Here is a 12,951-nt window from a genome sequence, read left to right as displayed (position 1 = left end):
ACTTAATACAGACAGATTTAGTCTTTATTACAGACAAATTTTTGCTTACTAGCAAAATTACCGACTGATTTTGTCCCTCTGTAAAAGCCTCTTTAGAAATTATTTACCAATAGATTTTTCCTCGGTAAATTCTCCCATCCAGTTCCCTAAAACGTCGAACTTTCCAACGGATTTTCCGTCGGTAATTGGCAACAGATTTTCTGTCTGTAATTGGAACTTTGGAAAATCATCCTAAACTCTGAATACAGACAGAAAATCTGTCTATAAATCTGTCAGTAAAGTAAAATAATTTTTTTTTAGATTTTTCTATTGCAAAATAAACTTGTTTTTCTTACAAAATAAATATATATATATTTAATACAAATTTTTATCTAATTTGTATTCGAATATTTATAATATTTCAAAAAATAAACAAATTCATCGTATTATCAAACTACAAGAAAAGTACTATAAACAAGCAAGTTAATATAATTCAAAATATAAATAAAGTATATTGATACATCAATTATAATAATAAGTAACAACCATACATCAACAAAGTGTATTGATACATCAACTATTGTCCTCTAATTAAGTCAAAATATACAATAAGGTTGCTTAATCAGGTTCTAAAATTCGAACTTCATCTAAATTGATCCCCTACCTCAGGCTTTTCTGCCTCTTTATATTTTTTTATTTCTCATCTGTTTTTCAAGTATCAAATTCTGACAAAAATAAAAAAACAGTGACAACATAATCTATATACAGTGCATTCCTCATCTCAAGTAACAAATTCACAAGTGAAGCTCACCTCAACATCTGGTCTAGTTTCAGTGACTTTCAATTTGAGGATGCAAGTTTAATCGGAGAAAAAGAGAAAGAATCTGGTGGTGCTTCTTTAATCTTTGCTGAGTCTTGAACTAGAACAGGAGTCTCCTTAATAACTGGTGGTGCTTCTTCAATGCTTTTCTGTGTTGTCTCACGCTCTTTAACTGCTCTGGCATTTGCTTCATCTACTTGTATTTGCATTGCATGCAAAGCATCCTGTAACTTGGCGATTTCATGTGCTTTTTCTTCTTCTAAATCAGTCTGTAACTAGTAAAAAAGTAAATAAGCTTATAATATAAGACATGAAATCAACTTACTACTAGCTTGAATACACAGCCTTCGCAAATAATATGACCATGGGTTAGTCAAAGAGAGAAACCAAATAATTATTACATTCAATTACATTTGATATGCTGCCATCATTATAAGCTAAAAATAACAAGAATGTACCTCCACATAATATACTGGTTCCATAAGCTGAGGGGCAGCCGTAAGGAAGGAAGAATAGGCTACTCGTCATGCTGTAGGAATTAACTGGCCAGATCCCCTATGAAGTGACTCAGGAGTAATTCTTGCATCAACAATCTTGAATTTAACATTTCTGATGGGTTCATTACATAGAGGTCCCTCTCATGCATCCCACTGAAATCTGCTCCCAAAATATATATAGAATCTCATATCAATTTGCAATATATTAATTAATCACTGAATAGCAATATAGTTCAATGCATTCACCCTTCAAATTGGGGATCTGCGTTATATTTGCACATATGACACAAAAGTTCAAAGGCGGAACCATAAAAATAAAAAAAATAAAAAATAGAGCAAGTAAATTTACCTGCTTATCAGGCAAATGCCTAGATTGACCATGCAACAAGGAGATCCTAATCATACTTAGTCTAAAAGAATTCACCTAGTTTTTTCTGATTCTAGTCATTATTAACAACACCATTCTCTATGTCCTCAATAAGACCTTTTTCTAGTGGTTCAACAATCTAAAGAAAAACCAAAAGTGAACAATAAATCAGCCCAGGAAAAAAGTACTCATGAATATTATACACCATACGTTCTTGAAAATGCTTACACAACAAGTTTAGGAGATAGATGCCTACCATAGTTATTTTGTTCTTCTTATTTGGTGTCTCGGCAAAACATTTTATTGAGATACAACATGTAATAATACAAAAATATTAAGTAATGAGAATTTGAAGGTGAGATGAATAACTAGGGATATAAATCTATTTGTATTAGATGAATAAACCTCTGTAACAAAGAATATGATGTCCCAAAGAGAGCAAACTAGGAAAGAAATTAAGAACAATACAAACAATTAGTAGGAAAACCAAAATAACAGTAATAATTACAAAAGTAATCAACATCAATTAATAATCTACAAGATTATATAGAGACCTGGAATGCATTATTCGGGCATTTGTGGAAGAACTTAGCAATGGGGCCTGCATTGATTGCAGGCGGCGGTCTAAGAAACACGGTAGGTGCAGGAAGATAAACCAGTATGAAATCTGCAAGTATGGCCATCACCTAAGAGCAACAGTATATGGAAAAGGGGTGTTATACCATTGAATTCCTCACTTGACTATATCCTTAAAAAATAGTATTAATAGTCAAAATAGTCCTGAAAGATCAAATATCTCAAATTAGTCCTTGAATCTACCAAAATAATTCACTATTGTATCATTTTAGAACTAATTGGAAGCATTTAATCTTGACGATGATGGGCATGTTTAAGAAATAAGTTAAAGAGCAGATATTCATACCACATCTGCAAAAACTATTTCAGATATAAGTATTTAGGAAGGATACTAATGGAATTGAAGCTGGCCAAGTTGAACCTAACAAGAACTACTAATGGTCTTGTTGATGTTCGAGCTTCTGTCGAATCACTTAACAAGAAATTAGAGAAGGAAAGAATCTTGCTTGAGAGAACCCATGAGAGGCTTAGTCAGAATTCATTGAAAATATCTTCTCTTGAAGAAGAACTTAAACAGACCAGACTCAAAATAGAACTGGCAAAAGATGCTGAAATCAAGTGTGTTTCCAGTGACCCTTCGGATATCATGAAAGAGCTCCATCGATTGAATTTTGAGACAGAGCATTTCAAGAAAATTAGAGAAGCCGCCAAGTCAGAAGTTTCGAAGACAATGTCTAGTACTTTGGAATATGAACGTAAATCAGATTTCTTTTTGTATTATCTAGTGAAACAAGTGAATTGGTCAACTTCAATAAAATCAGTGTGAATCGTCTCTAAATCAGAATAATCAAACCACACACTGATATTAGCATTATAAATTAATGAAATCTAAAAATATTGTAAGTTAATTTAAAAAAAAGTTAAAATTAATTTACAAAATTTGAACTTTTAGTGTTAGAAATTTAGAATTCTATTTCCAACACTAGCTAGTGAATTTGTAGTTGAATTGGATAATATTTCTCAAATAGCCACAAGCTAAGATAAGGTATAATAATATTAGTTACAAGCAAGGTATAATACCAAACCATCAAGTATATTGTTCCATGCAAACACCTTCAACTCTCTCAAATCTCTTGCCCTTATTATTCAACATTCCATGGAAGCTAGTAATAAGGATTTACAACCTGATACATAAATAGCTAGTCTCAAAAAATTTCTTTAAACAAGTTAAATTTATCATATTACTTTCTAGGCCCTCTTTCAAATCCAAGACCAACCATAGGTGAGAGATTGTATAGTGTTGAGTCCCACACTTCACCTATTAGGACCCACCACTATTGTTTTTCTTCACAATAATTCCGGTTTAGTTAATTAATATGGTAATTATATAGTTAGTTTTATCAAATTTTTTCTCTATTTTGTAACTTGTGATTAACATTAATTTTATTTTTTTATATTCTATATGGATTTAGTTTTTATACATAGACACTATAAAAATTTTTTTATACAAATAGCTAATTGTGAAATCTAAATATTTAATTGAATAATTATGTAAAAGTAGAATGTGAGTTAAGTCTCATTTTAATTTAATATCTTACAGAGAAAAAATTAATTACACCATCCTCCTCCCTGCAACCAAGACAATTAGGCACAACACTTCAAATTACTTTCACATATTGAAATATTAAGACTCGTTATTGAAACAGAGACACTATAAGTATATATTTTTTGAATGTACCTCTAAGTCATTGAGCCAAATATTGGCTCTTGATCCGGATCCAGGATGAAAGTAATAGGCAGGCAATATTCCATCCAAACATACTACAAATGTAGCACAAGAAAATATAAAGCTTAATAATCAGTTTTGAAGCATTTGAGATACTAATTTATTTTCACAATAAACTAGGGTTTGCCATCAGAGAGAGGAAGCAGTAGGTACCAGCTCTTTTGGGAGTAGCTCCATTGATAATAGTAATGGACACCATGAGAGAAGGTGGCTGGAAAGGTTGCTTGCATGAAACTGATGAGAATAAAGCATCGTTTACAAACTCAGATAGCTGAGCCAATAAGAGATGCTGCATAATTGCAAAATATTTTGAATACCAAAATAAATATATATTGAACAGAAATAAATGCTAAAAACTTAATCACCTTGATACATCAAAATGAGATTTGATATCAGTCCAGTTATCCCAGTCATCTCCTATTATACGATACATGTTTACTAGCTCACTGACATCCTTGGCTAATGCTGTAACACCCTAATATTCAAATCCTTATGCTCGAGTCATAAGTCAATGATATTACGGTGGTACGACTCTCAGGTGGATTTTTAATATATAACTATAGGTAATTTCGAAAGGAGTATTAATCGAGAAGCCTGAAAAGAGTAGAAATAAAATCGCGAAGACGTATCACTCACGTTTCGACAACGAAAAGTTAAAACGTGAAGCCGAAAACGATATACGGACAAGGCATAAAGGAGATTAAGAGACAGATAACAGATAGATATATATACATAGTAAATAGCCACTAGTCGCGACCGCGAAGTTTAGGCCGGCTAGGGTACAGTATGAAAGTAGTTGACAACAATATATCCTAATCTCTCCCCAAAGGAAACATAAGAGCCTCTATAGGCAAGTTCCAAAAGAGTTCAATACATAATATAAATCTTTTCAGAACAAAGGTGGAGAGATCCTAAGCAAAACACAAGTAGAGAAAATAAATATCTTCGCGTCTCTCAGACGAACCGCAGCTCACTTTGAGCACCTGAACCTGTATCTGAAAAACAAGAGATATATACGGAATGAGAACCCCGAGCCCATGGTTCCCAGTACGGTAAAAGTGCCAAATAAATACAATGCACTGCAATAAAAACTCACTAAGCATCAAACTCCTTTTCACCAAATATCCAGCCTAGATTCTCACTAATCCATAAATAGGCATCTGACGTAAGGGGATACTAAATCTAGTTCTATTACACATGTTTCCCAATTCGCTGATTCTTCACGAATCAGACTCAGAATCATAAGCAAAACCATTACCAGTTGTTCTGCCTCAGCAACTCTATATCAATACATCATACCCTCGCCTGGAGCTAGTGAAATCATCACTGCGTCTACCCAGGGGGCTCAAATGATCTCATTCAAAAATCATCATCATTATGCAATCGCATTATCAATTCATCTCATCAAGAACAGCCCCCAACATCCACTAACACCATCATGAGGGATCTCTCAGTTGTACAAACACAAGCAATACAGACAAGTAATACACAAATAAGGTACAAGAACAAGTAGCATGTAATCAGGTAACATAGCATATATGATATAGAAATCCAAAACAAATAGGTAAACCCAAACAATTCAAACATATGCAAATGATGTATGCCTGCCCTATGGCTGATGATATCATCTGTCGGTTATATAGCCAACCCGACACGTCCTGGTAGCTAACCATGGACAGAAACACCCTTGCGGAGCAAGTAGGTTTGAGCTACAACCCCTTGCTACTACCCGCTCAGCCCAGAGCCAGTGGAACAACCACTACTACTGCGGCTACTACCCAGGCGGGTGTTTAACAGCTCAACCTGGAGCGAGTGGATTCACCACTACTACCGCTACTACCCAGGCGTCACAATCTCTGACCTGGAGCAAGTGGGACGAACCACAACCCTTGCTACTGCCCAGGTATCTCAAGCATTAACCTGGAGCAAGCGGGACGAACCACAACCCTTGCTACTGCCCAGGTATCTTAAGCATATATTCATTCAATCTCAATTCAAATTATCAATCCTCATTGTTTTCAAATCTCAAACATTAACCTGGAGCAAGTGGGACGAACCCCAACCCTTACTACTACCCAGGTATCAGAATTTCATTCATTCAAAACTCTATAATTAACTCATTTATCATAAACATCCTTTTCCGTCTCATACCCGGAGCAAGTGGACAACGCCACTGCCTACTACCCGGAGTTACACATCACATTTCAACATTTCCCATTGTTATCCATTCAACACATTCATTCATTAATCATATATGCATTTATACTCAGCCATAATCAATAATGGCTTTGCCGTGACCCGGCAATAACTCAGCCATCCGGCTCATGGTTCAATCAAGAACCAGCCATTTATCAATAGATATAGCCCTTCGGCTCATGGCATACACGGTACTCCTACCGTCATCCTCCATATCTCATATAATCATCGTTGATCACCATTGATCATAACTTTTTCCCCTTGCTTCACTCGCAAGTTACCACATTCCCTGGTTCCTTTCTCATTACTAAGCATATCATATGAGATTTGGTTTTTAGAACTCAAAAATCAACTTTGGCATGAAAGCAGGGCCACGCGTACGCGTACTCCACGCGCACGCGTGGATGCCCACAAAGCTCATCGACGCGTATGCGTCATACACGCGAACGCGCAGATTGAAACACAGCCAGACGACGCGTAAGCGTCAGCCACGCGTACGCGTGGGTGCATTTACGCCCCAGGCACAAAACTGGCACAACTCTGGCACAACTCTCGGGAAAAAGGCTGGGCATTGGGTGCAGCGCATCGACACGCACGCGCACACCAGGCGCTCGCGTGGATGGTGCCTTCTCGAAGAACGACGCGTATGCGCCAAGTGCGCCTACGCGTGGAGGGTCATTCTGCTAAAAAAATTTCTAAGTTAAAAGCTGCAGAATTCACAGATTTAACCCCCAATCTTCCGACGGACATAACTTCCTCATTTTAAATCGTTTTTCACCCGTTCTTCGAACGGCATGGACATCCCGGATCTAATTTCATTTCTAAACAGATTTGGCACAAAACAAAGATCCGTAGTCCAAGTTATGTCCCGTCAAAGTATGCCCAAAAACCATATTTTCATATAAAACCACAAAGTGCCGTTTTCAAAACAAGCCATTTTCAACTCTTTCAAAATCAACCAAAACATGCCAATTCAACCCTTTTTGAAACCAATCAAAATATACCAAAATCAACATCAAGCCTCCTCAACTCATACATTAACACTTTACCACAATTCACAAAACCGCCATATAACCATCTTTACCCATTTCAAAAAATGGCTAAATTACAAACATATCAACATGTCATACATCCTTCCTCATCCCAATTTCCTACAATACTATTTCCAATCAACCATCATTATACATAATCAATATCATACTCACTATCACGTGGTTTCACCCCCAAATCAACCTTAATCATTCCACAAGCATATGTCACAACATACATATCTCTCATGCATTATCATACCATCAAGGCATCAATAATCATACTCACATATATGACCACATAATATATATCAACCAAAATCAAACATACTTCATCTATACAATTTCACCCAAATTACCGATTTTCACACTTCAACTCCTCAAACCTCATTATTCAATAACCAACCCAATCATTCATATTCATTATATGAAATTCATCCAATCACTTGTGTCATCATACAATGCACACATCAACTTACCTCCCTTACCTCTTTCCGGCCTCCGGCCCAAATTTACGGCCTCCGGCCCAATTTCACAATTTAAATGCATAAACCACAAATTAATACTCATTACCCAATACATCAAATTTTCAATACACCAAGCATACAAGGCCACACCATTCTCAACCCAATCATCAATTCACATTACATACCAACTATGCATATTAGCATCAACCATCTACACAATCCAAACTTAATCCTAGGGGCATCTAGCCTAGGAATTCTCATCACACCACACGGTACTTAAATGAAACTTAAACTGTACCTCTTGTAGCCAAATCAATTGAGCCTCTTCTATGGAAGTCTCCACCAACCCTTAGCTCCAAGCTTCACCAAAGCTCCACAAGCAATACCAACCTCCCAATTGTGCATCAAAATCACCAAATACACTAACATAACTAATATCACATACATACATCAACCTAGGGCTCATAAAGATGATAAATCACAAGGGTTTGAGCACTTCTTACCTCAGCCCATATGAAGTAGGGATAGAACCCACTTAGAATCTATGTTGGAGTATCCCTAAACACCCAAAATCACAAGATTTCAACACTAACTTCCCAAAAACGTATAACAGTGGGGAATTTCGAAAACTGGGCAGAGATAAATAGAATACTCACTACAAAACTTAGATAGAATTGTAGAGGATGAGAAGAGCGACGCGTGGCCGCAAACGGCTCGTCAATCGGAGCTTCGTAGCTCAAGTTATGGTGATTTGAAGATCAAAGAAAGTTAGGTTTTCTCTCTTCTCTCCTCTCTTCATTATTTCAGCGCCCCAACCTCTCTTTTAGGGTAAAAATGAGCTGAAATGCTCATAACTAATGTTTATATATGTTGGGTCTTGGGCCCACTTAGGCCCAATTCACTTATTTTTGTCCGTTGGCCCAATTTTGGACCAAAACCTTTAACATTAGCGCTCTAAATCGCACTTCAAATATTTCTACCTCCCCTAATTATAATTCCTCATTTCTTAATCTTATTTACTCATAATCAACTTTCTCAGCTGCAGTACCAGACAGGTCTCAGCTGGTACTGCCGGTCAAAATTCCACTGCGCACTTTTACGCAGAAAACTATGTCTTCCGACTCGGAAAAATTCACTGAATCCAAATATCATATTGAAATCATCAAATTCCAATTGCCAAATCTTCCAACCATATTCGCTCCTACTTACTCATTATTTAATTAATTTCGATTAGACCGGGTACTACAAATGCTGGTGTCACACTAGTTCCAGGAGATAGAGAATATACAATGGGATAGTTAAGCTCCCGGAAAACCTGGCATGACGGGTCATATGTAAGTTTGCCAACAAATTTTTGTCAAAATATTTGAAATCTCAGAGTTGATATGAGAATGGGAGGAAAAAAGCACAGTAAGTGGGGAGAGGAAGCTTCTTAGGTTATTTCATTTAAATCCAAGTCAGTACCAAATATATAATCATGTTTCACTGCAAGAAAATCAGAAAATCTATTAAAATTGCAGCTAGAGAATAGGTAAAAATGCTCATAAGCTAAAATAAATAATGCAACATATATCATTCAAGAGTCCACAAAGAACTAATTTTCGTCTTTTTTTCACTATTATTTTTTACTCTAAATTTTGATAAAAGCAATTCAGCGGAGAACTAATATAACTATTCAGTAGAGAACTCTAAATTTAAAAAACTTGATAAAAAGCAATTCAGTAGATTCAGACAAGGACAAAAAGGAAGAGCCAAAATCAACCGTCATAAGTCATAACATGAACAGGAAGGAACAAGAACATGCAAATTCCAGATAAAAAAATCTCAGCAATTCAAATATATAGTTCATAAACAAACTTCATTCAATACCATAATCATAGAAATTGTTATGTTTCAGATTTCACAAATTATAGGAACATACAAAATTCATACCTTAGAATTTAAAAACTCAGTTCTTTGCAGCAGCACCAGCTGATTTGCAAACATAAGAGCTCTCGTGGATCGTATTCTTTGATTTTCAACTTCAAGCAAAACAGGGAAAGGACAGGGTTAGCGCTAGGGTTAGGGCTAGGGATAATGAAATCAGAACAGAATCACAATGGATGGGTTAGGGTTAGGGATGAGAAGGAGGCGAAGGCCTACTTGAACTAACGGTGATGAGAAGAGACGATGAAGAACCTCCGGTGAGGAGAGAAGAAGTAGCGACGAGAGCGGCGGCAGAGGGAGCTCGTAAGACAAGAGCACGACAGCGAGAACTCGTGCGACGATGGTGACGAAGGGAGCAAACACGATGAGAGTGGTGGTGGAGGGAGCTCGTACGATGCGAGCGGCTGCGGCGGCGGTTGCAGCGGCGGCGACAGCAGAAAACGTCACATCTTCAATGGAGAGAGAGAAGTCATGGGAGTAATCCAAGGAAAACATCAAAAAAGTGAAATGAGGGATTGAGAGTAACGTTAACCAATTCTTTATTTTAATATTTTCGAAGGAATACTTTAAATTACAGACAGATTTTTTTTCTGTAATAATTGTATAAAATCACAATATTATGTTTATTTAATTATAGACGGATTTTCTGTCGGTAACTATATCCCACGAAAATAAATTAATTTTTTTAACAGAATTATTGACGAATTTTTTTTTGTCTGTAATTTACGTTAATTCATTTTTTACATTTCTAATAAAAAATCTCTCGCAAAATCTATCTGTATTTTCGTGGGATAAAATCTGTCAGAAATATCCGTCTATAATAACTAGTTTTCTAATAGTAGAATATTTCATTCATTTAATATTCATACGACACTTTGAGATAATAAAAAGACATTAGATTTAAGTCTAAAGGGAAAAAAATTAAATATCCTCTATATTAAACTAAAATTGAAAAATAAATCTAATATTTGATTATATAGAATTTTAAAATATAAAAATAAAGATAAATCCTAATCTCGCTCATCTTTGCAATGAGGTAATATAAAGTAAGTTTGGTATACGTAAAAAGTACATGCATTTCTAGTTTTACAATTCCATTAAGTTTACTATTTTATTTTGTTTTGTTTTTGTTATATGTAATATGTTGCTGCTTTTGATTCTATTTCACTTTATTTTATCTTATTTTCTTTCCTAACCTTCTATCGAAAATCCACCACCAATACTCAAATATATTTTTTTGTTTGGATTAATAAATTTATTATATACTATTAAACATTCAAGATCATTAAAATGCAAGTATTCTAAAGTTTAGATATTGTTCATAAATTTGTATATACTAAAAATATATATATAAGTATCAAGTATGCTATTAGGAGACACCTACACTTTTAGTGTAAAAAATGAAAAATTTGACTAATATTACTTCAAATATAAGATAAAATTGAAAAAAAATACTGGCCACCTAAAAATTTTTTTCCAAAATATTTTATGTTTTTATATATATATATATATATATATATATAATTTTAACACAAGTTTAATAACTAGTGTGCATGGAATAAAATGGAAACTTATAACTTTTAATTTAAGTTAAAATTAATATGTCAATTATATAAATTATACATTTTTAAATGTGAAATTAAACATATGAATACATAGAAAATTATTTGACCAATAAAAGCGGGATTTTTAAAATAAATATATAATTTTACCAATGTATGTATTTCTAAGAGAAATTATGTTTCTAGTTTTTACACACTATTATTCGGTAAATGAATATTTTACTTATCTTATTTACAAATGATATATATGTGAGATGTTTATGCAAAGAAAAAATTTAGAATTTTGGTGTCGTTTTGGTCATTCTTAAAAATTTTCTTTAACCCTATCTCAAGTTATCAAATGACGCGCACTCCGTTTGTGAATATCAATAAATTGAACGAGATGTGAGGAGCTTTGGATTTTGATGTTGGTATTAATTTTTAATTATGTTATTTAATTTGATAATTACTTTTTAGGTTTGTAATGACTTGTTAGATTAGAAAAATTTTTCTGCTAGTATAATTGTAGGATGGCTTAGGATTGTAATGAGTTGTTTGAATAAATTTTTTCGGCCAGTATAAGTATTTAGGGTAGTTTAGGATATAATTACTTGTTAGAATCTTTTGCTAGTATAGTATATCTTTTGTTAAGATTGGCTATTTATTTAAAAAATGTTCGATATTGAATTTTTAATTATTTTAAATATGTAAATTAAAAAAATTCTTATATTTATATGGCAGTTTCAAATCAAACTTTGTTTTACGAATATTTTTTATTTTAATGTTTTAAATATGGATTTGTATAAATTAATGTTATATATTTTTTAAATTTGTATTCCTACAAAGATTTTGTATGTTATTTTTTAGGTAGATTAGCCACATTCTTACCCTATCAGACGTCCTCTTGCCATTCATTTGGGAGGTTCGCTTTGGCCATGGCATACAGCTTTAAGATTTTGATCTTAGAAAACACCTTAATATCTGCTTTTGTCAAGAGGTGAAGGCTTGAGATGCATACCTTCCAACTATCATAGGGTGCCATCACGCTGTAGGATAGATGTGATATTTCACTTTGAATTGTGCATTAATAGTGATCTCAGCACCAGGCCTTCATGTGGGCATAGGTTTAAAAGAAAGTCTTTGCCATTAAGTTAACATGGCTCAGAGATAGGGTGCAATATATTTTACATGAGGTAGATGTAGGGACTTTGAAAAAATATTCAAGCAATTATACCTTTATGATGATCAGAGGCTACTTATTTACAGATAAGTCGAATAACCTTATCCATATTCAGTGGCTCCCGCTTATAATGGAGGATTTCGATAAATGGCAACAACTGTGTTAGAGATCAATAATCCTAACAAAGATGTACCATTATTTATGCTGTGAATCTATCACAAAGTATCAGATGCATCCACTTGTAGTCTTATGAAAATATCATCATAGTTTTTGTTGGCTGTCATGTATGCACGATTAATATATACTTTTCTTATTTAATATTTTTTATTAATTATCTATTATATATAATTGACTTATGTATAACTATGTTGTCCAGTGACGGGCCTAGAAAAATTTTATAGTGGGGGCAAAAATATAATAAAATTTAGGTATATATATATATTGCTTCCTACAATTATGAATTTGAATTTTATTTGAGTCTGTAATTGACCAATAAGTTACTACACATAAAAGATGGAATTCGAACTCCTAACATCTACTTAAGCAGACGACCACTAAGTTGATCACTCGACCAACCCAAATTGGTTT

The 12,951-nt window shown here is 34.2% G+C and overlaps 1 protein-coding gene across 6 annotated transcripts; it reads right to left on the bottom strand.

Moving 5' to 3' along the window:
- Positions 1-506: 506 nt before the first annotated feature.
- Positions 507-12,521, bottom strand: LOC130962989 (uncharacterized). 6 transcript variants are annotated; one of them, XM_057889143.1, is made up of 8 exons: positions 12,072-12,521; positions 9,859-10,091; positions 9,649-9,737; positions 4,179-4,314; positions 3,978-4,060; positions 2,218-2,349; positions 1,258-1,456; positions 507-1,074 (listed from the first exon to the last, which is right to left on the bottom strand). In XM_057889143.1, the coding sequence occupies exons 1-7, from the start codon at positions 12,092-12,094 to the stop codon at positions 1,421-1,423; spliced, it is 732 nt and encodes a 243-aa protein (XP_057745126.1). In that variant the 5' UTR covers positions 12,095-12,521; the 3' UTR covers positions 507-1,074; positions 1,258-1,420. The 6 variants fall into 6 exon arrangements, with proteins under 6 accessions (XP_057745126.1, XP_057745122.1, XP_057745130.1 ...); XM_057889139.1 differs by having other exon boundaries at positions 507-1,068; XM_057889147.1 differs by having other exon boundaries at positions 507-1,068; positions 12,202-12,521.
- Between the last annotated feature and the right edge of the window lie 430 nt (positions 12,522-12,951).

Source organism: Arachis stenosperma, chromosome 1 (genome assembly GCF_014773155.1).
Source record: "Arachis stenosperma cultivar V10309 chromosome 1, arast.V10309.gnm1.PFL2, whole genome shotgun sequence".
Taxonomy (NCBI): Eukaryota; Viridiplantae; Streptophyta; class Magnoliopsida; order Fabales; family Fabaceae; genus Arachis; species Arachis stenosperma.
The sequence above is the reverse complement of the archived record's forward strand: the minus strand, read 5'-3'. Positions and strand labels throughout refer to the sequence as shown.

Bases quoted from the DNA above. Each gene is read 5' to 3' on its own strand.
- LOC130962989 (XM_057889143.1), bottom strand. From the start codon at position 12,094: ATGGCAAGAGGACGTCTGATAGG. The intron at 10,092-12,071 runs GTAAGAATGTGG...TCTCCATTGAAG, and splicing joins GCAAGAGGACGTCTGATAGG to ATGTGACGTTTTCTGCTGTC. The intron at 4,315-9,648 runs GTATGAATTTTG...GCAATTATGCAG, and splicing joins CTGAGTTTTTAAATTCTAAG to CATCTCTTATTGGCTCAGCT.